The following is a 23,040-nucleotide window of genomic DNA, read 5'->3' as shown; positions in this document are numbered from 1 at the left end:
GTAACCGGGCTAGTTTAAGGCAAGCTTTAGAATAGTCGTGGTCTCGTCTGTATATTCTAGATCCAGTAATGTAGGACTGCAAAACAAGAAAACATGTAGTATCTTATATTTAACATGATCACAGAACCACACATTTGATTGCATTGTAGGCCCCGCACAGAGTAATTTCCAACTATTAAGAAAACTTCATTGTCAGTGAAACAGTTAAAAAAAAAAACTAAATGAATGAACAAAATAAGGGGCGCCACCACAGCAGCATTCACGTTAGATAGGAGCTACAAAAACTAACAGCATGTGTACTTCACAGGCCTCTTTTCTTCCTCCACACACAAAAAGCAGTCATTAAATATCAGCTGGAAAAACACATGCCAGATAAGCCCTAATGAGTTCAATCCAAAGATAACAAAACTGGAAAGTTTTTCCTCAAGTCACGGTTCTGATTAATTTCAAAACTAGAAAGGTTTCCAAGCTGAAAAAGAAACGTCTAACTTTCATCTCTTGTCACCGGCAAATTAAATATTAAAGGGAAAAGTCAACCGCAGCACAACAGAAATCTGATTAAATAGTTTGATTTCAAACGGTTAAGAATTCACCTAAACTGATGGCAAATCAGGGACAGCCAGGACTGCTAACCCGGCGCCCAGTGGGATAAGGGGCCCGGCCACACTGCCTGCACATTAACTCCCTGCAGTGGGCCCCCGAAATGCAGGAAGTACAGAGGGGAAATCCCCTTCCTCTGCAGAGCCTTTGTATGGGTGGTGCCAATGTTTTGGGGTGGGGCCTCGAGGCCAGAAGTGCAGGGCAGAAGCCTGAGAGACAGGCTGGGAAAGGTGAGGGTAGGGTTAAATTAGGGGGATGCAAACAGACATGAAAGGGAAGGAGACAGAAAGGAAGAGAGAAAATAAAGTACAAGAGAGAAATACATGCGAGGGGAGAGAAAGATATGAGGGGGAGAAAAGAGAGAGAAAGACATGAGGGGGGAGAAGAGAGAGAAAGGGAAAGGAAAAGAGAAAAAGATGTTGGGGAAAAGAAGATTCAGGGAGGATGACAATGAAGGGAAAATAAGCAAACGACAAGTGGGGGGGGGGGAGAAACATTGGGGGATTAAATAATGTGTGAGAGAAGAGGGAGGAAAAAATACATGAGGGGGAGCTAATATAAATACGTGGGAGAACAGAGAGAAATAATTAGATGAACAGAGTAAGAATCGAGAGACAGGCTGGGGGGAGGGGGAAAGGAGAGAGACAGGCTGGGGGGAGGGGGAAAGGAGAGAGACCGGCTGGGGGGAAGGGGAAAGGAGAGAGACAGGCTGGGGGGTGAGAGAGATACATGATTGGGGGAGAGGAGACAAGATAGATGATGGAGAGAGGAGAGAGATACATTATGGAGTAGGGGAGGAAGGTATGATTGGGACAAAAAGACATGCTTGGGGTGGAAGGGGGGGAGTAGAAGACATGCTGGGGGAGAGGAGAGTGAAAGACATGCTGGGGGGTGGGAGGGGAGGAGAGTAAAATACATGCTGGGGGTCTGAGGGGGCTGAGCAGAAGACATGCTGGGAGGGTACAGTGAAAGACATGTTGGGGGGAGGAGAGAGAACGAGATAATTTTATGTTAGAGAATTACATGAAGGGGAAAATAAAAGGATGAAACGAAATAGAGAAACACATTAGGGGGAGGAAAGTAGAAAAAGCTACTGGAAGAAGGAAAATAATTAAATACATGCTGGAGGGGGGATATGAGAGAGACATGCTGCAGGGAGAGAGACATGCTGCGGGGAGAGGAGAGAGATATGCTGCGGCGAGAGGAGAGAGACATGGTGCGGGGAGAGGAGAGAGACATGCTGGAGGGGGATAGGAGAGAGACATTCTGGAGGGAGATAGGAGAGAGACATGCCGGGGGATAGGAGAGAGTCATGCCGGGGTGGGGGGGAGAGAGACATGCCGGGGTGGGGGGGTGAAATGAGAGAGACATGCTGCGGGGAGAGTAGAGAGACACGCTGGAGGGGGATAGGAGAGAGACATGCTGCGGGGATAGGAGAGAGACATGCTGGAGGTGGATAGGAGAGAGACATACTGGAGGGAGATAGGAGAGAAACATGCCGGGGGATAGGAGATAGACATGCTGGAGGGGGATACTGTAGGAGAGAGACATGCTGGAGGGAGAAGAGGAGAGAAAGACATGAGGGGGAAAGAAGATAAATATGAGGAGGTGAGAACTGAGACACAGAAGGGGAAAAGATAGAATGACATAAAAGGTGTGACAGAGAATGACATTAGGTGGGGAAGGAATGAGAAATATCCGGTGTGGAGGGGAAAACAAAGAGACATGATGGAGCAAGTAGACCGAATGTGATTGCCGTAAAATGTTCAGGGGCCCCATTCTTTACTCATTCAAAAAAGAATACAAATGTATTAATTTACTCCTTAATAAATAAGAGAGCATGTAGACCAGGAGGACCAACTCCAGTGCTCAAGGGCCACCAACAGTTCAGGTTTTAAGGTTATCACTGCTTCAGCCCAAGTGGCTAAATCAATGGCTCGGTCATTAACTGAGCCACCTGTGCTGAAGCAGGGATATCCTTAAAACCTGACCGGTTGGTGTCCCTTGAGGATTGAAGTTGCCCATCCCTGATATACAGTACAGTAGACCATAAAATAGTCAATCATCATAAGGATCACGATAAACTACTGCCATTCTCTTGCATTTGTCTTCACAGTACACATAATTCTTCAGCAATAAGCTGCATGACTGAATGACTGAAAGTTCATCTTATTACGTTGCAGCTGTAAAGCTAAAATGCTAAACACGTAAAACTGTAATCTTGACAAATGGAATGAAAATTCAGTTATTAGTGTGTAGACATTATTTTTATTTTAGAATTTCGCCAGCAATGGAAAAGTGACCAGGTGGCCAAAATGGTATTTTTAGTAAAGTGCTAAAACCCAGCAGGACCAATTTGTTATAGTAACAGACGTTCGGTGAAAGGAAAAAAAAAACACTAATTAGGGAAGGAAAAACTGTCGTTTACTGTTCAAAACATACAAATTGTTTAATATGTCTACAAATAAAGTACAAAAGCCCCAATGCCATACGTTATGCAGAATTTGGGGTTAGAGTCGAGGTAGAACCTTTTACCAAATGAAGTGCTTGAGGAGCTGCAATCAAAAGTGTAATCGGCACTAACGTTTATGGTTATTTTCAGAAAATAACTATGGTGGCCAGAATTGACCAAAAATATTTTTCCAAAACAGAAACACAATACAGACAGTTATCATAAAGTATGTTGGCGAGATTTTAAAAAAATAAATAAAAAAAGAGGGAAATTGCACCATTCAGACCTTTCACGCTCAGAAAAGTCAGACACAATCCTCTTCCACATTTTCTAGTAACAATCTGTATTATTTTCCATGTCCCAAATCAGTAGTGCTCCACTTTAAAGGGAAATGTAGGGGTTTAAAAATAGAACAATGTTAACAGAAGCTTAGTAGTAACACAATAAATGTATAATGGAAAGAAGAAAATCAATTTCAATCAAAGTAAACAAAAAAGATTGGCCCACCGTGTGAGAAAAAACCCCAAGGTTTTGGGATAAACCCTTTGTTAGGAGAAAGTGCAGTATTTTAATTAATATTAATTGTGTTCTTTTGCATAGTATGGCTGTGTACATTTATGTTGGTTTTGCAACAAAAAAGATTATTGAAAATATGGTGTGCAGTTTTTAGTTTAATCTAACATACAGTAATATGTACAATCATAGGTAATAAAGTGCAGTACAATAAGTGTGTGAAAGACCAATACAAATAAAACCTAAACAAGGTATTACATAAACTCAACAAGAAAAAAAAACAAAAAAGGTATAAAAGCGCCGAATGGGTTGATATTTGAATATGGGCACTGGAGCAAAAGAAAAAAGAAAAAATCACAAATACAAAAACAAAACCAAAAAAGGCATGTGACATGAACCAGTCCGGTGCAAATGAGTGTTTGCTGATATTACGTTAAAATTTAAATAGAATTGAAGTAATCACAACCCGATGGTGAGTGCAGCTTCTGATAATAGGGAACCCCCAGTCCCTAGTGTGGGTGTAACAACAAGAAAGAAAAAAGTGAGAAGCGCAGACAATGGGGGTTGTGATTAAACTAGAAATCTTTATTAAATAAACTAGTCCTAGGAGAACCCCTCTAGGACTACAATGTGAGATCAATACATAAATAGTAATTAAAAGTAGTGCTGATGGAATGGATAAGCGGTACCAGTTTATCAGTCTCCAGGGGATTGAAAACGGGAATTACCCGAAAGACAGTCTTGGTCCTTTGGATAGTGCACTGCCCGGGCAGGTAATGGTGAAGAGGGGTACCCCAGGGTTGAGACAGTGTTGGAATAGCTCACCCTTAGAATAATGCAGATCCTTGGCGGTCCTGCTGTCCCTCAATTCACGGAAGCCGCTCCGGTACACACAGCATGGATGTGCTGTTACTCGTGATACCACGCAGCCCTCCGGGTGTCCGGGTCTGATGTCACTTCCGGCTGTGACGCACAGACCCTTCCCGGTAGTCTCTGGGCTCCGTCCTTCAGCGCTCCACCTCCTGATGGTACAGTAACCACACAGACAGCGCAGCAAGTGGTATTGAACGCTTCCTTCAAACGCACTGTTCCAGCAAACACTCTATTTGCTCCTCCTCCTACGCGTTTCACCAAAAGGCTTCGTCAGGGATAACGTCACACCATGCACCTTCATACTTTATAGCCTGGTGTCTCGTCACTTTTTAATAGCCCACAATAAAGATGTAACAGGTTTATCAATTGTGGGTATTGAACATATCAGTCATACAACCCTAAGGGGTGACAGACTTCTAAAACTCAGGAAACAGGAGACCTACTGGATATTTAAACTACAAACGATGAGTCCAGTGGGTCTGAACGAAGAATTGGATCTTTTAGCTTTCCATTAGTTTGAAGTCTGTCACCAACTCCCACATTATGAATAAATAAGTAAGATCAAAACAATAATATATTATCAGTAATAATAAGAGGTAGAAAATAAAACAGTTGACTTCACTTTTATACATTATATTCTATTTGTTATAAACTTTATAAACCACATACATTTTAAAAACATCTTTTGCACTGTGTATGGACTAATTATATTTATATTTATATGTGTTAGCATTCTATGTGATAAAGTCTGTAGGTCAAGAATGCACCTCCAATGAGGTAGCTTTAAGCAAAATAGACTATATTTACAAATATCTCAGAATGATGCACTTCAATTAATGAATATATGATTATGCTTTATGTATTAACCATTTGTTTATTTAGCCAATAAGGTATTTATTTTGAATTGTTGATGTATTATAGATATTCAGTTAATATATTTATAAGACTAACAACAAATCTATTATATATAATAACAACAGAAAATAACTTTTAATTGGAATAATAAACACTTTTTATCATTGTTTTATAGTATTTAACATTGATTGGGAGCATTTGAATCAATAAGGAATGTATTCAATTCATTTTATTGTATTATTGTTTGTGTAAAATCAATTTTAATATCAATCCAACCAAATCCATATTTTAATTATACCAATATGCATTTTAAAGTTATTAATTACTTTGTATAATCTCTTTGTGTGTGTTTCTTTGTTTTTCTTTTTCTTTTTGTGACATGAACCAGCCACATATAATGTTTGCACCATTGTTTTCCAAGAGTGGTATTTATCTAAATTTATGTTATAGACAATGAGCCACTAATTGGGTATTTAAACGAATGTAATTAACCAGGCTATAAAGTATGAAGGTGCATGGTGTGACGTTATCCCTGACGAAGCCTTTTGGTGAAACGCGTAGGAGGAGGAGCAAATAGAGTGTTTGCTGGAACAGTGCGTTTGAAGGAAGCGTTCAATACCACTTGCTGCGCTGTCTGTGTGGTTACTGTACCATCAGGAGGTGGAGCGCTGAAGGACGGAGCCCAGAGACTACCGGGAAGGGTCTGTGCGTCACAGCCGGAAGTGACATCAGACCCGGACACCCGGAGGGCTGCGTGGTATCACGAGTAACAGCACATCCATGCTGTGTGTACCGGAGCGGCTTCCGTGAATTGAGGGACAGCAGGACCGCCAAGGATCTGCATTATTCTAAGGGTGAGCTATTCCAACACTGTCTCAACCCTGGGGTACCCCTCTTCACCATTACCTGCCCGGGCAGTGCACTATCCAAAGGACCAAGACTGTCTTTCGGGTAATTCCCGTTTTCAATCCCCTGGAGACTGATAAACTGGTACCGCTTATCCATTCCATCAGCACTACTTTTAATTACTATTTATGTATTGATCTCACATTGTAGTCCTAGAGGGGTTCTCCTAGGACTAGTTTATTTAATAAAGATTTCTAGTTTAATCACAACCCCCATTGTCTGCGCTTCTCACTTTTTTCTTTCTTGTTATTACATAAACTGTTGGGTATGGGTGAGCAGTCTGGGGACTGGGGAGTCACAAGCAGGCAGTGGTAAGTTATAGCTCTTTATTTTGCTTTAGCAATATACACCAGCAGTAGAGATGGGCACATTTGCTTAGCGGATTTTGATTCGGTCGGGTCCATTGGTCCGTGGATTTTAGCAGATCAATCTCAAAAAGGGCGGTTTGCGTTTTTGGCATATTTTTTAAATCATTATTACCATTTCACGCCACAGATTCCGCGACCCGTGGATGAATTTGTAGACTCTCTAATCCACGGATTCAGCAATCCGTTGGTGGATTCTTAAGAATTCTACAAGATTCTACAAATCCATCCACGGGTTGTATCGAATGGTGGTTTGTGATGAATCCACGCGAATTAAAAGCGACCAAATCCGTTTGTGGATTTTACACCACGAAATGGATTGGGGAGTGGGGGGGGTATGCAAATAATATCCGGGAAATGCATTTGGGCAGTTTTGACCATGTCTACCCAGCAGCAATCTGTTACAGACTGAATCTGGTTAACTGCAACCAACAACCAATCAGGGGCAATCACCAACAAGACCCAGGTACATACTGGGTACATGCTGAAAACATGCTGGGTACATGCTGCAACATTTCTGCAGACAGACTAATGGCCCATCGGTTTAACAGTGGGAGTCCCTGACAGTCCCATTCAAACTGAATGGGACTGCCAGGGACCCCTGCTGTGTTAATCCGATGGGCCATTAAACCCTGCAGAAATGTCACTGAAATGTTTGCAACATGTACCTGGATCTTGTTGGTTATAGCCCCAGATTTTCCAAGGCAAGTTTAAGTCAAGTGTTAGACTACTTGCCGGCGCACCTGTAGACCAGACAGAAACATTAAAAAGTAAGGAGCAAGGGTGCACCTAAGAATATGCACACTTGCTCTGCATGCTATTGCACCCTCTGTGTATACAAAACATTATTATTATTACAACGTTAATACACACCAGTAAAGAGCATAGGGAGGGCATGACCAGGATGCTTATAATTTTAAAGGAAGGGGACAGTGAAAACAGAAGGTTAAAGTCTTGGAGGCAGAAGTGGGTGAAAGACATGAGAACATAGAAATAGCATAAAGGTTTAGAAACACTAAACTTCGCTATATTAGTTAACATACAGTTAATCTAACAAACAAAGGCTTCTCACAGGGAAACTGGACTGCACCAAATGGCAAGGGGTGGAGGAGCAGCCCAACTCAGAGAAGAGAAGGGGGTTGCAAGGAAAACACCAGAAACTAGGAAATGCTGGAAAGAACACATATGCATACTCTAATCACATTTTTGTTTTGTTTTAATGACGGTAGATATATAGCAATTGAGGAAGTGCTCAAACATACAATGTGATCTAAACTAATATAGTGTCGGTGCTGCTTGAAAAAAGAACTGTTCCCAGTTCTTAGTGATATGTCCAGGAAAATCAACGCACCGCCAAAATAAGGAAAGGAAAAAAAGGAAAAATAGTGAAACACTTTCACAGAAATCTTCAACAGATTCTGTGGTGAGGTATGCACTTACATGAAAGTGCTTTAGCCAGGCGCTAAAAGGTTTCTAACTCCTCCACTCCCACATTGGATAACAGAAGGATTCTGAAGCCTCTTCTTAAAAAGTCCAACTTTATATATAAAAATCATAACACTCACATTGACAGTGTACACATAAGAGGGACCAGCTAGAGCACTTGTCTTTTCCTTCGGTGATCACAACTCTCTGACATACCCCTGAAAGAGCATGAACTTCCTGCGAAACGTGTAGGGTTGCCGGGGGACCAGTAGCTGGAGAGCACCCGAATACCGGAAGTGACGTAGGACACCAAACGGAAAAAGTTCAATTTATTACAACCTTCTGTTGTCTATCCTTCAACCAGTTTTCAATCCAGATGCAAATATTGTTACCGAACCCTATTTACTTTATTTTGTACTCTTACCTCTTGTGTGGAACCGTATCAAAAGCCTTTGAAAAATCTAAGTATACCACATCAACTGCATTACCCTGGTCTACAATCCTACTTACCTCCTTAAAGAAACTTATAAGGTTAGTTTGGCATGACCTATCCTTCATAAATCCATGCTGACTATTACTAATAATTTTGATTTCCATTAGGTATTCCTGAATATGATCCCGCACTAAACATTCAAGTAGCTTCCCCATTATTGATTTCAGGCTTATAGATCTGAAATTTCACCGTTCTGATCCAGCTTCCTTTTTAAATATAGGCACCACATCTACTTTACGCCAATCTTGTGGTACTGAGCCTATGGAAATTGAGTTCTTGAATATTAAATGTAATGGTTCGACTATTACTGAACTTAACTCCTTAAGAACTCTTGGATGTATGCCATCGGGGCCATGAACTTAATTACACTGGCGACACACTTTATTCGAGCTTGGCTAGTCCCACGAATTCGGGTATACCCGGGTGTATTGAGGTTTGTGACTGTTTTCTGCCCGAGTGCATTGAGTTATTTTCCAAGCAGGGATTGAAGCATTTTATTCCCGCTGGCTGCAATACTGCACAGTATATATATATATACTGCATTACAATTCATGAATTTATGCCATCTGGTAGACACGCGAAGCATTGCAGCCTATTAAATCCTAATCATTATCATTTAACAGATCAGCCGCCCATCAGCCAGGCATGAACCCAGGCTGGGAAGGCAAATGCAACGGGGCTTGTCAGAGGTGAGGAGTGGCGCATTCCAGGTATCTGCCAGGTACATACCGGGTATTTGCTCGAATAAAGTGTGTCGGTGCAGTATGCCCAATTATAAAACATTAGTAAGACCACACCTTGAACATAGAGTACAATTTTGGGCACCACTCCTTAAAAAAAGACATTATGGAACTAGAGAGATTGCAGAGAAGAGCCACCACATTAATAGAAGGGATGGATAATCTAATTTATGAGGAAAAGCTAGCTAAATTATATTTATTTACATTAGAAAAGAGGAGTCTAAGAGGGGATAACTGTTTATTTAGCCACATTGTTTTAGACTTGTTTCTTTTAGATGTATTACTCAATGGTATACACTGACAAGTGTGATTTTCTAACAATGTTTTAAAGACTGCCCATTTATCTTCCACATTTTTCCCTGAAAAAACATTATCCCAATTTATTCCTTGTAGATTAGTCCTCAATTTATTAAAATCTGCCTTAATGAAGTTTAAAGTCTTTGTTGAACCCAAGTAATATGGTTTTTGATCATTTATTGCTGATCATTGTTAAGAAATATTTAAGTCCGAGAACATTTGGGTATTACGTCTACATTGTTTGATATTACCAAATCCAGTATTGCCCCTCTCCTTGTTGGTTACTCAATAATTTGTGTTGTGTAATTGTCTTTAAACACCCCCAAAAACCTGTTTCCTTCCGTTGCAATGCTGATCTTATTGCCCCAGTCTATGTCTGGATAATTAAAATCACCCAATATACAAACATGACCTTGTTTTGATGGCTTCTCCATTTGCTAAAGAATTTTGGCTTCCTCAATCTCAGATATTTGTTGTTTATAGCATATCCCTACAAACATATTCGTTGTATTTTTACCTCCACTGCTAATTTATTGGGGGAGGATCATGTGACTGCTTAGATGTATAAATGTAATACCATTTTAAGGGAAAGCATTTGCAGGGTAGCATTTGCATCTAAAATTATGCATCTTAAGTGATCATCTTTAAGTTAGAATATATAGTAGACTATAGATTGACTAGAGGTTGACTGGGGACTGCATCGTTCTGCAAACTCTTCTACACAAGGCAACAAATGGTGAGCTTATATGACCACACTATGATCCCATGCTTGTTTGTCTGTACTTTTAACCCCCCCTCCCCTGTATACCTTATTTACTGCAGCCTCTCCCAACAGACTGCACACAAGTGACGCCCCCGCCCCCACGCCCCTCAACCACCCAATAAACTCCCTCTGCAAACCCTGAATAGGCCCTAGCATTGCAATGCAGCAAAACATGTTGACAAGGAAGTGGCACACCTCTGCTGTTTATTCTGCACACATTCACTTGGCTGATCACAACAGCTTCATGCAGCATTACTTACCTCTGTGATAATGAACCTGCTATGTATCTCAACTTTTTTATTTTTTGTGGCCTCATGGAAATGTTTCTCTCTCTATCCATTACAATTCCCTACCTCATGGCCCACACCCAAAATCATTATACACCCTGGATTACTCAAAAACCTTGCACTACTGTATCTACTGAATGTTGGTGAAGGACTCTGAAAACCAGCACACCAACCACCGCTTACTCTAATGGTAAAATCACAAATTTACAACTTGCAAACAACTACTCAAATTTCTACTCATACTGTAACTCTCTTTAGCAGGAGATATTGAACTTAACCCATGCCCTCCCTATTCAACTCTTTCCCATACAACTGAGAATATCCCCATCAAATTCCAAAAAGGTCTGTCGCCCATATAAATATCCAGAGCCTGCTGCCAAAACTTTCTGAACTATGGGCATGGTGCCTTATGCATAAACCCAAAGCCATCGTTCTCACAGAACATGGCTAACCCCTAAAACCCTTGATGCAAATATCGCCATTCAGGGATTCTCCATTTCTAGAAAAGATAGGTCAAAGAAAGGAGGAGGGGTGTAATTGTATAATGCAGACACCTTACAATTTACATTGTTAAATTGCCTCCCAAGTCCAACCTCTTTTGGAATCCTAGTTGACAAAATCTGCTTACCCTTTTCTAAGCCCGTCCTGATTGCTGGCATCTACGAGCATCATTCCAGGATACACCCCAGGCTCCCTGCAGCGGAGGCTCAGACCTCCTGTGAGCCACAGGTATTGCACCACACACATTGGTAACACATGTGTTACACTTCATAAACATCTTTCCTTATAATAGGTTTTAGATCCGGATTAACATATAAATATACTCCATCTCCTCTTCTTTTTGCTAAATCCTTCCAAAAACGGGACACACCCTCTAAATTAACTGCCCAGTCATGAGTTTCATCCGACCATGTTTCAGTAATGCATATGATATCATACTGCTCCCTTGTACTGTACAGCAGCTATTAATTCAAGCTCACCCATTTTATCTGTCAGGCTTCTTGCATTAGAACGTATGCATTTAAGGTTTTTTTCAGTCTGTACTATTATCTTATCTGCTCCGTCCTTTCTACTCCAATTGCATTTAGTCTTTAGAAGTTTTCTAGCATTAGCTGTATTTACTATGGGTGTCTCCCTGCTTGCCAAACTTCCTCTTGCCCCCATTCTACAGTACCTCCTTGACACCTTGCTATTTCCCCATCCCCATATATTCTATTTAGTTCATTATCTCTTTCTTGTCCCTCCCCCTCCATCCTAATTTAAAATCTCTGCCAACCTTTAACACATTTAACATATGTTTAACAAAACCTTTTATTCATTTACTAATAAAACAAAATTACATTATAAATGTACAAGATGCTACTTTTGAATCATAGGCTATGTTATAAAATACTAAGTACTGAAAAACTTTCTCACTTTGAAAACTACAGTATTTTTTTTTTGTGAAGAAAAATATGGCTTTAAGAAAATGCAAAAATGATGCTTCTATACATTGCCAGAAACACTCTCATCAATTCATACGTGAGAAAGCAGCAGATGCTAAACTATAGCACAGTTAAAATTGAAAGGTCATCTTTTTAAAATGTGGAACATGTTACTGTACAAAGATGTGAATGCGCTGTAATACGCTTAATACCATAGCACTGCTTAATAAATATGGCTCTTGTGTGGATAATTTTGCACTTTTCTAATCAATGGATAATACTGTAGCTCCAAAAAGTGTGAAGCGTAGTATAACTTGTGTTTCTTTCCATCATTTGCCTCTACTTCTTAATATATAATGAAACAATAAGGTGTATATTATATTCCTTTATTTGTAAAGCACCAACATATTCCGGAGCGTGGTACAGGGGCGGGGGGGGGAGGGGTGTAGAGTGACATCAATTACATACAGTAATATGAATGACATACAAGTAAGGACAGACAAACAGATAAGAGAAGGTAAAGAAGACCCTGGTCAGAAGAGTTTACAATCTAAAGGGAATAAAGGGCAATTTTGAAACAAAAGGTAAAGTGGCTGCTCATTGTTGGATGGAATATGTCTCAGGATGGAACATAGCCCAGCTGCTCCATTGGATCAATTAATGTATGGGGGTGTGGATGTTGGGGGGTGTTAGATAGCACGTATTTGTATCCAGCTGCACAGCTGGTACCAAATTAGGATGTGTGGGTGGATGTTAGGAGTGAGCTAGATTGGCTTCCTTAAAAAGGTGAGTCTTTAGAGAATTTTTGAATGTCTGAAATCTGGGAGAGAGCCTGATGGTGCGTGGTAGGAAATTGCAGAGAGGGAGAAGTCTTGTAAGCGGGAGTGAGAATATGTAAAAAGACAGGAGAGGCTACTTTAACTAAGAAACTGAATCTATGAATCTTGATAAACAGGTTTATTGCACCGCCATTACTTTTTGCAATAATACTGGAACCATTAACCATCACATTAAGGAACTCAGAAAAAAAACGGGGAATAAAAATAGGTAATGAAGAAATTGAAGGAGCACTTTTGGCAGATGACATGCTTTTATTTGTTGCAAATCAAAGGGGAAAGTTTAGAAGAAATGTGTTAAATTATAAAATATTATAGCACATTCTCAGGATATAAAATACATGTTGATAAGTCCGAAATATTACAAGTGAATAAGCACAACAGACAAGTGCCACCAGATATACCAAATCTTGCCTTTAAGGTGGCAAAGGAAAGTATAACATATTTAGGGTTGCACTTCTCAGCAAATCAAGAAGAAATCTATGGACTAAACTGCTCCCCGATCATAGCAAAAATACAGAAACTCCTGGAATCGTGACGAGGCGAAGGCATTGCTTTCATGGGAAGTAGTGTGAGAATAAAATGGATCATATTCTCAAAGATAATATATGCTATTCTAATGCTCCCCTTAATGATATCCAATAGATATAAAGGATATAGCCTGTTCACTAAATTCTTATGGAATGGCATAAAACATAGGATTCATTTGGACGCATTAAACTTACCTAAATAATATGGAAGAATGTCATTCCCAAATGTCAAACTGTTTAATAAAATAGCATTATTTCGATATGTTGGGGAATGGATACTAGAAAAAAGAGAGTTACACAAATGGTACTTTGGAAAAAATAGTTTTACCGAAATGACCAAACATATTTTTTTTACTTGTGAAAAACACCTCCCTCCCTACAGAAATAAAAGATAATGTAATGTTTAGGCCTCGGGCATAGACACTTTGCCCGTGCGGAGGCGGGCCAGTGATGTCACGGAGCTGGTTCGCCCTCATTGGGCGAACCGCTCACGTGACCGGCCCTGCGCTCCAGCAAGCGCCAAATCTAACATTTTCCTAAGACACATGCTTCCGCACGCTTGCGGAAGCGTGCGCGAGCCCCTGCTAAAGCTGCTCTCATTGCAGCTGCAGGGGCTCAGTGCTGAGCGTGAGCACGCCTCAGCACGGGTCAGCAAGGCTGATCCAACTATGTCCCAGGCCTTAGAGATACAGCCAAAGCGTGGAAATATTTGTGGTGCAGAGTGAAAAAAGATCCAACTAATACAAGGTACTTATCTCTCCAGGGAAACCCACAATTTGAGCTGGGGGTGACAAATCAACATTTCAAAATGTGGGGGGAAAAAAGGAATACTGCAGGTTAAAGATATGCTGGGTGAGCTGAGGCAAGTAATAAAGACGTTTGATCAGATGAAAGAAAATTTTGATTTGCCAAATTCACACCTATTTTCCTATCTCCAAGCTAGACACTACAGTATGTGAATGAGGTAATACACAAACATTAGAATTTTAGGAGAAAATAATACAATAGATTAAGCTCTATATTTGATTAACTCAATAAAATGTAAGCAACATTTTTTATATAATCCAATTCTAATGGTCAATGCAGAAACAGTTTGGGAAAAGACATACCGGAGTTGGAAGAAAGATTTCCCAAAGATATCCACATTTGATAAGATCTTTAAACATCAGGAAGCAAGTTTAAACACCCGAAGTGGAGCGATAATTCAGTTAATAGGGCCTATATCTCGCCCTGGCAAAGGAGATGTGCCAGTAAAGAGGAACTGGCAGTACAGTATGCCCAAACTGTGGCTCAGAAAAAGCAGGTCTAAAACACAGCTGCTAGGAGGAATGTAGGAAAATAAAACACTTCTGGAACAAAGTGGTACAATTTATACGAAACGTTTTTAAAAGTTCATCTAGCAATGCAGCCAGAAAGATTATTATTGGGAAACTTCGAAATCATAGCTGAGAAACAAAAACGTCAGCTTCCAAAACTGATAATTATAATTACCATCGGCAAAAAGCGTATTTTAAAACATTGGTTAAAAATATATTCTGATATAGAAATGGGCTCAAAAAAACGATTCAGGGAATGGGAAACCTACAGTAGGTGGAATACTAACCCAACAAAAGCAAAAAAGAATACACATTTTCGAAGGTACAGAATGGGCCATCTTGAAGAGCTTAAGAAAATAGCAGAAATTGAAAGCAAACTGATAATGTATTGTAATAATAATTTTAAAAATATATATATAGTGCAAAATTTTAGTTACTGTCGAACTGGAAAGAATATTTCTATGCATTTCCACATACGTCTACTTTTAGTTACGTTTTGTCTTGTATTGTAATGTAAAATCATGTACGGTCATGTACTGTATGTACTGCATGATACAGTATCTTAATGTAAGATCTATTAAGGTTGTCTATGTATCATGTTTTGTTCTTGTTAATATACTGTGATGTAAAAATATAATCTGTGGCATCTCTTGAAAAAAAAAAACCTGTTGAGAAAACAAAAAACAAAACCAGGTTTATTGCAATTGATATTGATAGAAAAAGTTTTCCGCTCACCCTTAGATCTACTAATTTTCTATTTCCTCCAAAAATTACAGATAAACCATCTCATAACACTTAGATTTATATTGTTATCACACATTTAAAATATTTTAATACTGTACTTAAATGTAATAATAATTATAATAATAATAATAATAAAGTATTGCAGGTTTTACAGGCATAACCGGGTTAAGGACACTTACTTTAAGTACACTCGTGAGTATGGACATATTTTCAATAGCCCCATACCCCTGTGTCCGTACGCTCGCTTCACGAGTACGGACACTTATTCTGCCCTACAGACCGCCATAGTAGTGACGCGCTCATTCCACTCGCCCAATAGGCCAACGGCAACTCGCGCATGCACCTGTCAGCACGTCCTGAACAGCAATACCGGCTCCCTACCTGTACTAAAGAATCGATAAGTGGGAAAAGGTAGCGCTTCACTTTAAGTACATTTTCGCTTTACATACACGCTCTGGACCCTTTGCGTACGTTAATGCGGGGTATGCCTGTAGTTTTCATTGTTGTGTTATTCATTAAAACATTGAACATCTAAATTACCAGACTGTGACATGAGACACAAATACGACAATCTTTAAGTGCTGCATTACAAGTGCAGTCCATAAAGAAAAGGTTTCTTTTCAATAAGTGCAGGATATCTACTTTCCTATGACATTTATTATTATTATTATTATTCGTTTTTTCTCCATCTATCTAGATCAGATGCATTTTCTGTTTTTCCAGTGACAAGGAAAGTCTTCCAAAAATGTATGAAAAATGAGCAGATGTGTTTGAAGTACAGCAGGACCATCACTGTAGACTGCATGAAAAAGCTTTCTAAAATGTGCCATGAACCGCCGAAATGGTACAATATACTGTAATATACTGTAAGTGCAAACATAGGATAAAGTATCTGTCATCTAAATTTAGCATACTGTAGGTTGAACTTGATGGATGGATGTCTTTTTTCAACCTCATCTACTATGCAACTACAATGTCTTGCACCTTGAAATTGTTCATGTAGTACAGGAGTGGCCAACTTCAGTGCTCAAGGGCCACCAACAGGTCAGGTTAAGATATCCTTGTTCAATATATGTGGCTCAATCCATGACGGAGAACATGCAAGGAAAATGCAGCTACTGTAATCCATACCAATGAATGTTATTCAGTGGGAGAATACGGCTGATTTAGCATTGGCCAACATCCTTTCCAAAGACTGAGCCACTTGTGCTGAAGCAGGGATATCCTTAAAACCTGTTGGTGGCCCTTGAAGACTACACTTGGTCCCTCCAGGTCAACATGCTCTCTTATATATTACGGAGTAAATGCATATAATTGTATTATTATTATTATTAGATAAACACATCTGCTTTTCTGAACATGCTCTCCTGCAGCCACGTGGGAAGCCGCGGGAGCTCTTTAAAATTAAAAGAGGGACTCATGTCCACAATGAAGGGGCCCATTTGAATGGCCTGAGCCATCTGATCGCTGCTATACCCTGTAGCAGTAAGCAGATGGCTCGGGACAGTAAAGGGGACACGTTTTCCCCCAGAAAGCTCCCGCGTGGTAAGTCACGGAAAGCCAGTATTGCCCAAAAAAGTATGTTAACCTAAACTATACAGTACATATCATACATCAAAATACTCACGTAACACAGGGCAATAACATTTAGTTTCATCTTAAAAAGTTCTAGGTTGAACAGAAACGTTGACCCTTTAATAACCCCTTTACTTTTTTTTGGTAAGTTCTGCGAGCGCCTGATTTGTTTTGTATATATTATTTATTATTATTATTAATATTGTTTATTTGTGAGGCGACAACATGTTCCGCTGCGCGGTACAATGGGGGTACAGAGTTATGTATGTTACAGACAAGTGATAATAAACATGTACAGTCGTTGACCGAGCCACTGATTGAGCCACCTGTGCTGAAGCAGAGATACCCTTAAAACCTGACCTGTTGTGGGCCCTGGAGGACGGGACTTGGCCAGCCCTGATGTACAGTAGTAGGTTATGGTTTAAACCAGACGACACAGATAAAAAGTGTGGTTAGAAAGTTAATGAAAAAAAGTGATAATGTATTAGGATACCACGTCATACTAAACTCAGTGGCTAAAGTTTTGTGGACATTCTCAGTGTCATTTAAAATAGCACGCAGGTTGGAGTCCACTTGTAACTTAACATCATTTAAATGAATGTACAGGATTCACTGATTGGTTTTCCTTCCCTTGTTCTTGTTCTGTAACTTTTCCACCTTTGTTTGAGTCGTAAAGGAAATATTCCTAGACAATAAGATGCGGATTGGATATATGTCACATGATGCATTATATAACTGGTACACCCTTCCCAAAAACGTGATAACCACAAAGAGAATTTACTGTAGCAAGCCAAAAAGCAACGGGTAGCACTTTAATCTGAATCGTTTGCAGATGAGTTTTGAGAATGGAGACATCCACCTTCTACACCATTGGTTGGATTTAATGATCGGCAGGGTTCAATGAGCAGTGAGATGCAAAACCAAAAAGGCTTTTGGCATTGTTAAAAAACATAAATTCGCTTCACTAACATATGGGGAAAGGCACACACTTTCCAAGAACTCCTTGAAAGAGATTTAAACAGAACGCAGCTTCGGGGAGGCAGGGGTTTGACAGGCATTGCAATTAAATGGCTTACGTAATGATTTACTGCATCCATTTTTATTAGAGATGTGCAAAACTTGCGCCAACCAGGCAAAATGTGCTTTCGTTGAGCAGCGAAAAAAGTCGCGGCTCAGTCAGAGGTCGCAGGATATACGTCAAGCATACACAAATTGATAGATTTGCTTGCAAACCTCTAAAATCATTAGGTTCGTTTAATGCTGACACGAAACAGGGAGCACACCATGTTTTGCACACAGGCAATATTTTACTGGAAGCTTATTAATTTTGTGACATTATTAGTCCTTTGAGGCTTGGTGAAATGTTTCAAAGGGATTCAAATATGTGGGGGGAAACTCATTTTCACACATTCATTTTGAACATCATTTTTATACAGTACACATAGTACAGTTTTTTTTCAACTAAGGTAATGCATACTGGACAATCATTTTCTGTTCCGAAGTGTTGCACCTTTGTTCTTGAGAATAAATGCATTATTATACCTGTATATGCTTGTAGCTTACGATATGTACCTGCACGTTTGGTTCTCCTATCCTATACCTTATGTGTGTCCCTTGCACATTACTTTTTATTGCAACAGTAAACATGGTACAATACTATTAAAATGAGTTATGGAAAATGTACGCTGTGTAAAAGAGTTCAAAACAATATAACCTCCGTGCCTTTGTTATAATGAGCCCCCAGCGATCAAACATATGATGGATATTAATACAACTAATACATATCTTTGGAGACCACTTGAAATTCAGTTGAATTATTCAAGTGGAATCCCAAAGCTGACCCACTCAATTCTCTGCCGAGTGCTACTTCTCAGTTCAATGTCAGCAATGTCCTTAGCCAACATTGTCCTTGGTTTCTTGAGAAGGAAATATATTATGCATTAAAGTTCTGCTACTGATCCAATGAACCGAGTAAATGTCCGCACTAAAACTGCAGCTTTGGACTGAATAAAAAGGAATGACAGTGATAGTTTATTTACTGTAATCCCTTAATGACCAGAAAAGAAGTTAACACAGCTCACAATGGTAAGGTTCATTCGGCGGCTGGTAAGTTATATACCTTGCGTTTTTTCATTCTATTTTAGCTTAAAAATCCCATTTCCTGCTATAAAGTCAAATGCACAATATATAACACATTGAAGGAAAGTACTGTACAGTATTTAGACTTCATCTTTGAAAGCCTGGCAGATAAATGCCGAAGCATTTGTTATGGCCTAACTGCAAACTGCACAATTTCAAATCAATTCATCTCCCCAACTGGCAAGTAAATCCATAACCGGGGACGGTTTAAGCAAGGTGAAGGTCAATCGTCCCTCTCCAAAATCCAAGAGAGTTTCACTAAAACAATGCGGAACCTTCACAACCACCTGTAATAATATATCTGTTCAGCCAGCTAAAGTGCTGAATTATACAAGGTAGACATTTTTCTGCAGATGGTTTTACATGTACGTGAAGCCAGGAAGATATCTCGTCTCGTCTTACCTTAACGTTAGTCCGGAGAGCACAGTAACATGCAAAAAACATTGCAGTAAACAAGGAGCATATGGTCCAGTAGTCAGCGTCTCTTTTCAGCACGAACCATACACACACGATGCTGAGCATGTGCTAGCACAGAAGCTTCTGTTTCTCCGTCAGTTTGAAATTGCATTGATCTCTGTGCTTTTCTGACTACACACAAAAAAAAAAGCTATGTCTTGAAGGCACTGAATGAAAGCTTCAAATCTCTTCCCAGGCTACGAGCAGAGACTCTGCCCAGTAATTTCAATTAACGGGAAATTCAGCAGCACAAAGTTACTTGTTTTTTTTTTCTCCCTTCCTTCCAGCATTTTATTGTTAAAGAATTAGACTGGGAAGCTCTGTCAGAGCATTAACGTGAGAGATGAAAACATGGCCAGTACTTTACTTATATTTCTGTCTGGCTTTGATGTTTCTCTACTAAATATTTGACAAAATTGAATGAATTTTGCATGTGGGGAATGAATAGGGCATCCATTTTTTCTCTTCTAATATTTATTCCAGACACTGCAATATTTCTTTCTGGTGCTCTTAAAGCGGCAACACCCTCTTAACAATGAGTTTGTATCACAAACGGTGACTAATTCCCTCTCCTCCTCTCACTAATGCATCATTCGCTTAAGGGCAACGGATCGTTATCCTGTTTCATTTCCTACTAGTCATTCATAGAACGCTCAAGTCCTTTTCGAGTCTCTTTTGAATTAGAGTGTATTCTTTGATGTCTATAATACCTTTTGTTGGGTTAATAAAAGCATTAGACACAGATGATGTAGTACACCAGCTTTCAAGAACAAATAATTTGCTCCTCTTTAAAAGCTGTTTCATTAAAGGTTTGAAAAAAAATAAAAAATATATATATATATATACACACACAGTGTTATTCATTCATTGTAACATCGCCGTAAGAAGAGATCAGTGTATCTCGAAAGCTCGCACAAATGAAAGCATTTCGTTAGCCACAGAACGGTATCATCTATTTATTTTTTGATTATTGAAGCTCGGCTAACACGGTACTGATACCTCTACATGTATATATATATATATGTATGTATATATATATATATATATATATATATATATATATATATATATATATATAATGTGTGTATATATATATATATATATATATATTATATATATATATATATATATAAATATATTTATTTATATATACAGTATATATAATTAAAGGATGCATGTAAGGCCATCTGCATCATACAGTATGAAAGAAACTTCTCAACTAACTCGGAGAATTGACGTGTGCATATTTGATTTGAAAGGTTTGTGCTGTCTCAGATGTGGAAGTTATTTTTTGTTGTTGTAGAATAAGGTCAGAAGAACTGACAGCCCAAATGTAAAATTTGACACATCACATTATAAAATGCACACTCTCCAGGTTCTCCCTAAACTTCTTGAGATCTATGGACCAAAGTCCTATTTTAGTAAAGATTGTTTTCTTTATATACTTCCCAAAACACTCGTACAGTAATTTATTTATAAAATGTTTTACCAGGAAGAATACATTGAGAGTTACCTCTCGTTTTCAAGTATGTCCAGGGCATAGGAGTTAAAATGACAAAATACATGGTTACAAATACAGTTACATAAATGAACAGGGTATACATTATATACAATACATTGCATGCACAGTTAAAGAAGATATACATTGCAGAGAAAATAAAATTATCCACCCACTAGGAAACAATTCCACAGTAATGCTGCCATGGGCGCGTTGCAGCTGCACACGCAGAGTCTGCAGCTTTGGCAATGGCATTATCTGTGCCTGAAAAGAGGGAGGGGCTAACACACTACTGCACACACTGGCTCACGCGAATGGATGCAATAACGCCTGCTACATCTGTATATATCTTTTTTTTCTTCTTCATTTTTTCCTTTTTTTTAATATAGGTTTGAACCCCATTCATTTCCGCTCGGTGGGCCCCCTGCTGTGGGTGTCGGTAGCCACTTCAAGGTTCATGTTATGGCTGGTTTTCAAAACTCCTGGGCCCTGCTGGTCAATGGGAAGCCGCGACGTCACATGGTGCGGCTTCCTATTTGCCCATCTGGCGCGGGAGCTTTAAACTGCAGAAAACTGCAGAGCGATACCTGCACCCCCTTCGGAGGTAAGTATCTCTGGAAGCTGGGGTCCGTTGAGCGGATTAATCCAATATTGGATAAAGTCCGGTATATTTTTCCAGATTGAATCCGAAATTCGAGCAATGGATAAAAAATTTGCACTCACATTTAAGGAGAGATAAAGGGGGGAGAGGGGTGACAAGGAGAGAGAGGGGGGGGGGGGGTTCGAGGAGAGGGAGGGAGAGAGGGGAAGAGAGAGTGGGGAAGAGGGACTTTTAATTTAGTAGCATCTCCAGTTGTATATATACACCCTCAAACCTCCAAATACATTAGGGATGCATGCCTGTGCTGATAAAGGAGCACGCCTGAGGTACACTGGGAGGTGTACTTTTAATATTTGAGTGTAGGTTTCTACCTCTTATTTTATGCACTTTTTATTCACTATATCACCTTAATTGTAATAGAGGTGTAGGTCACATTTTCACTTGGTTGCTATAGACCTTATGTACACAATAGATATTTAAGTAATCACTTTATTATTATGAGAGAGTGTCATCCATTGTTTTTCTTAGCTATATGCAGGTGTACTAATACCTATGAAAGTATATTGAAATGAGTCCCATCCCACGCTTCCTAAAAGGGTTTCCATATCACCTATATAGAGTTAGTAAGCCTAAGGCACTGACCTAATGATTGGAATAGTGTATTAGTGTCAGACCAAGCTGGACTAGAACCACAAACACTACTGTACTTTTCTAGGCAACAGCTCTAACAGTGTGAGCAAAACCCATTAATGGCTAATATTACTGTCACAGTATACTTAGTTTTCAGCTGTACTTCTCATTGATCGATTATACATGTACAAAGCACTTTACCTTCTTCATGAATAGAAAAGCATATCTAATAAGCCGTCTTCTGCCATGACACACTTTCTGGCACGGGAAGACACCTTACTTTACATTTATTTGAATAGGTTGTTATGTAGTTACTACTAAATTGAAAGTCTCCCTCTCTCTCCCCCCCCCTCTCCCATGTCAGGTATTTGATATAAATCTGAGTGCAGATTTTTAACAATCCAACCACAGCTTTGTAATCCGTTGCTTGGATTTTCAGTGATATGAAAAACACGTCGCATTTACATTTTTGAGACTGATTTGTCGAATTCTGCAGCTTAAAATGTAAATTTGAATTTAAAAAAATGTGCCCATTTCTAAATGGTATGCAATCAGTGTTGGATATTAAAAAATGCTCCCCTTAGGTACTTACATGGTGATGCCCTCCTCCTCCAGCACCGCCCCGTTGCCATAGCAAAGCGACGCTGTGTGACATCACATTGCCGGCCGCTCGCATGGGATCATTGCTTGCCAGGAGCGCATGCACGATTGGTGCTTGCGAC

At 39.5% G+C, this 23,040-nt stretch overlaps 1 protein-coding gene across 8 annotated transcripts in view; it reads right to left on the bottom strand.

The window, feature by feature from the left end:
* DLG2 (discs large MAGUK scaffold protein 2) overlaps positions 1-23,040 on the bottom strand; it is a 1,892,764-nt gene that overhangs the window by 1,360,699 nt on the left and 509,025 nt on the right. The window contains exon 1 of one of the 8 annotated variants that reach the window (XM_075592572.1): positions 19,536-19,747. The exons of the other annotated variants lie outside the window; for them this stretch is intronic. Within the exon in view, the coding sequence (XP_075448687.1) occupies positions 19,536-19,655 (120 nt within the window). The 5' untranslated portion in view covers positions 19,656-19,747. Of the gene's footprint in view, positions 1-19,535; positions 19,748-23,040 lie in introns of those variants that run through there. 8 annotated transcript variants of the gene reach the window in all.

Source organism: Ascaphus truei, chromosome 3, assembly GCF_040206685.1.
Source record: "Ascaphus truei isolate aAscTru1 chromosome 3, aAscTru1.hap1, whole genome shotgun sequence".
In the NCBI taxonomy this organism is placed as follows: domain Eukaryota; kingdom Metazoa; phylum Chordata; class Amphibia; order Anura; family Ascaphidae; genus Ascaphus; species Ascaphus truei.
Note: the sequence above shows the minus strand (reverse complement) of the source record. Positions and strands in the feature narration are given on the sequence as shown.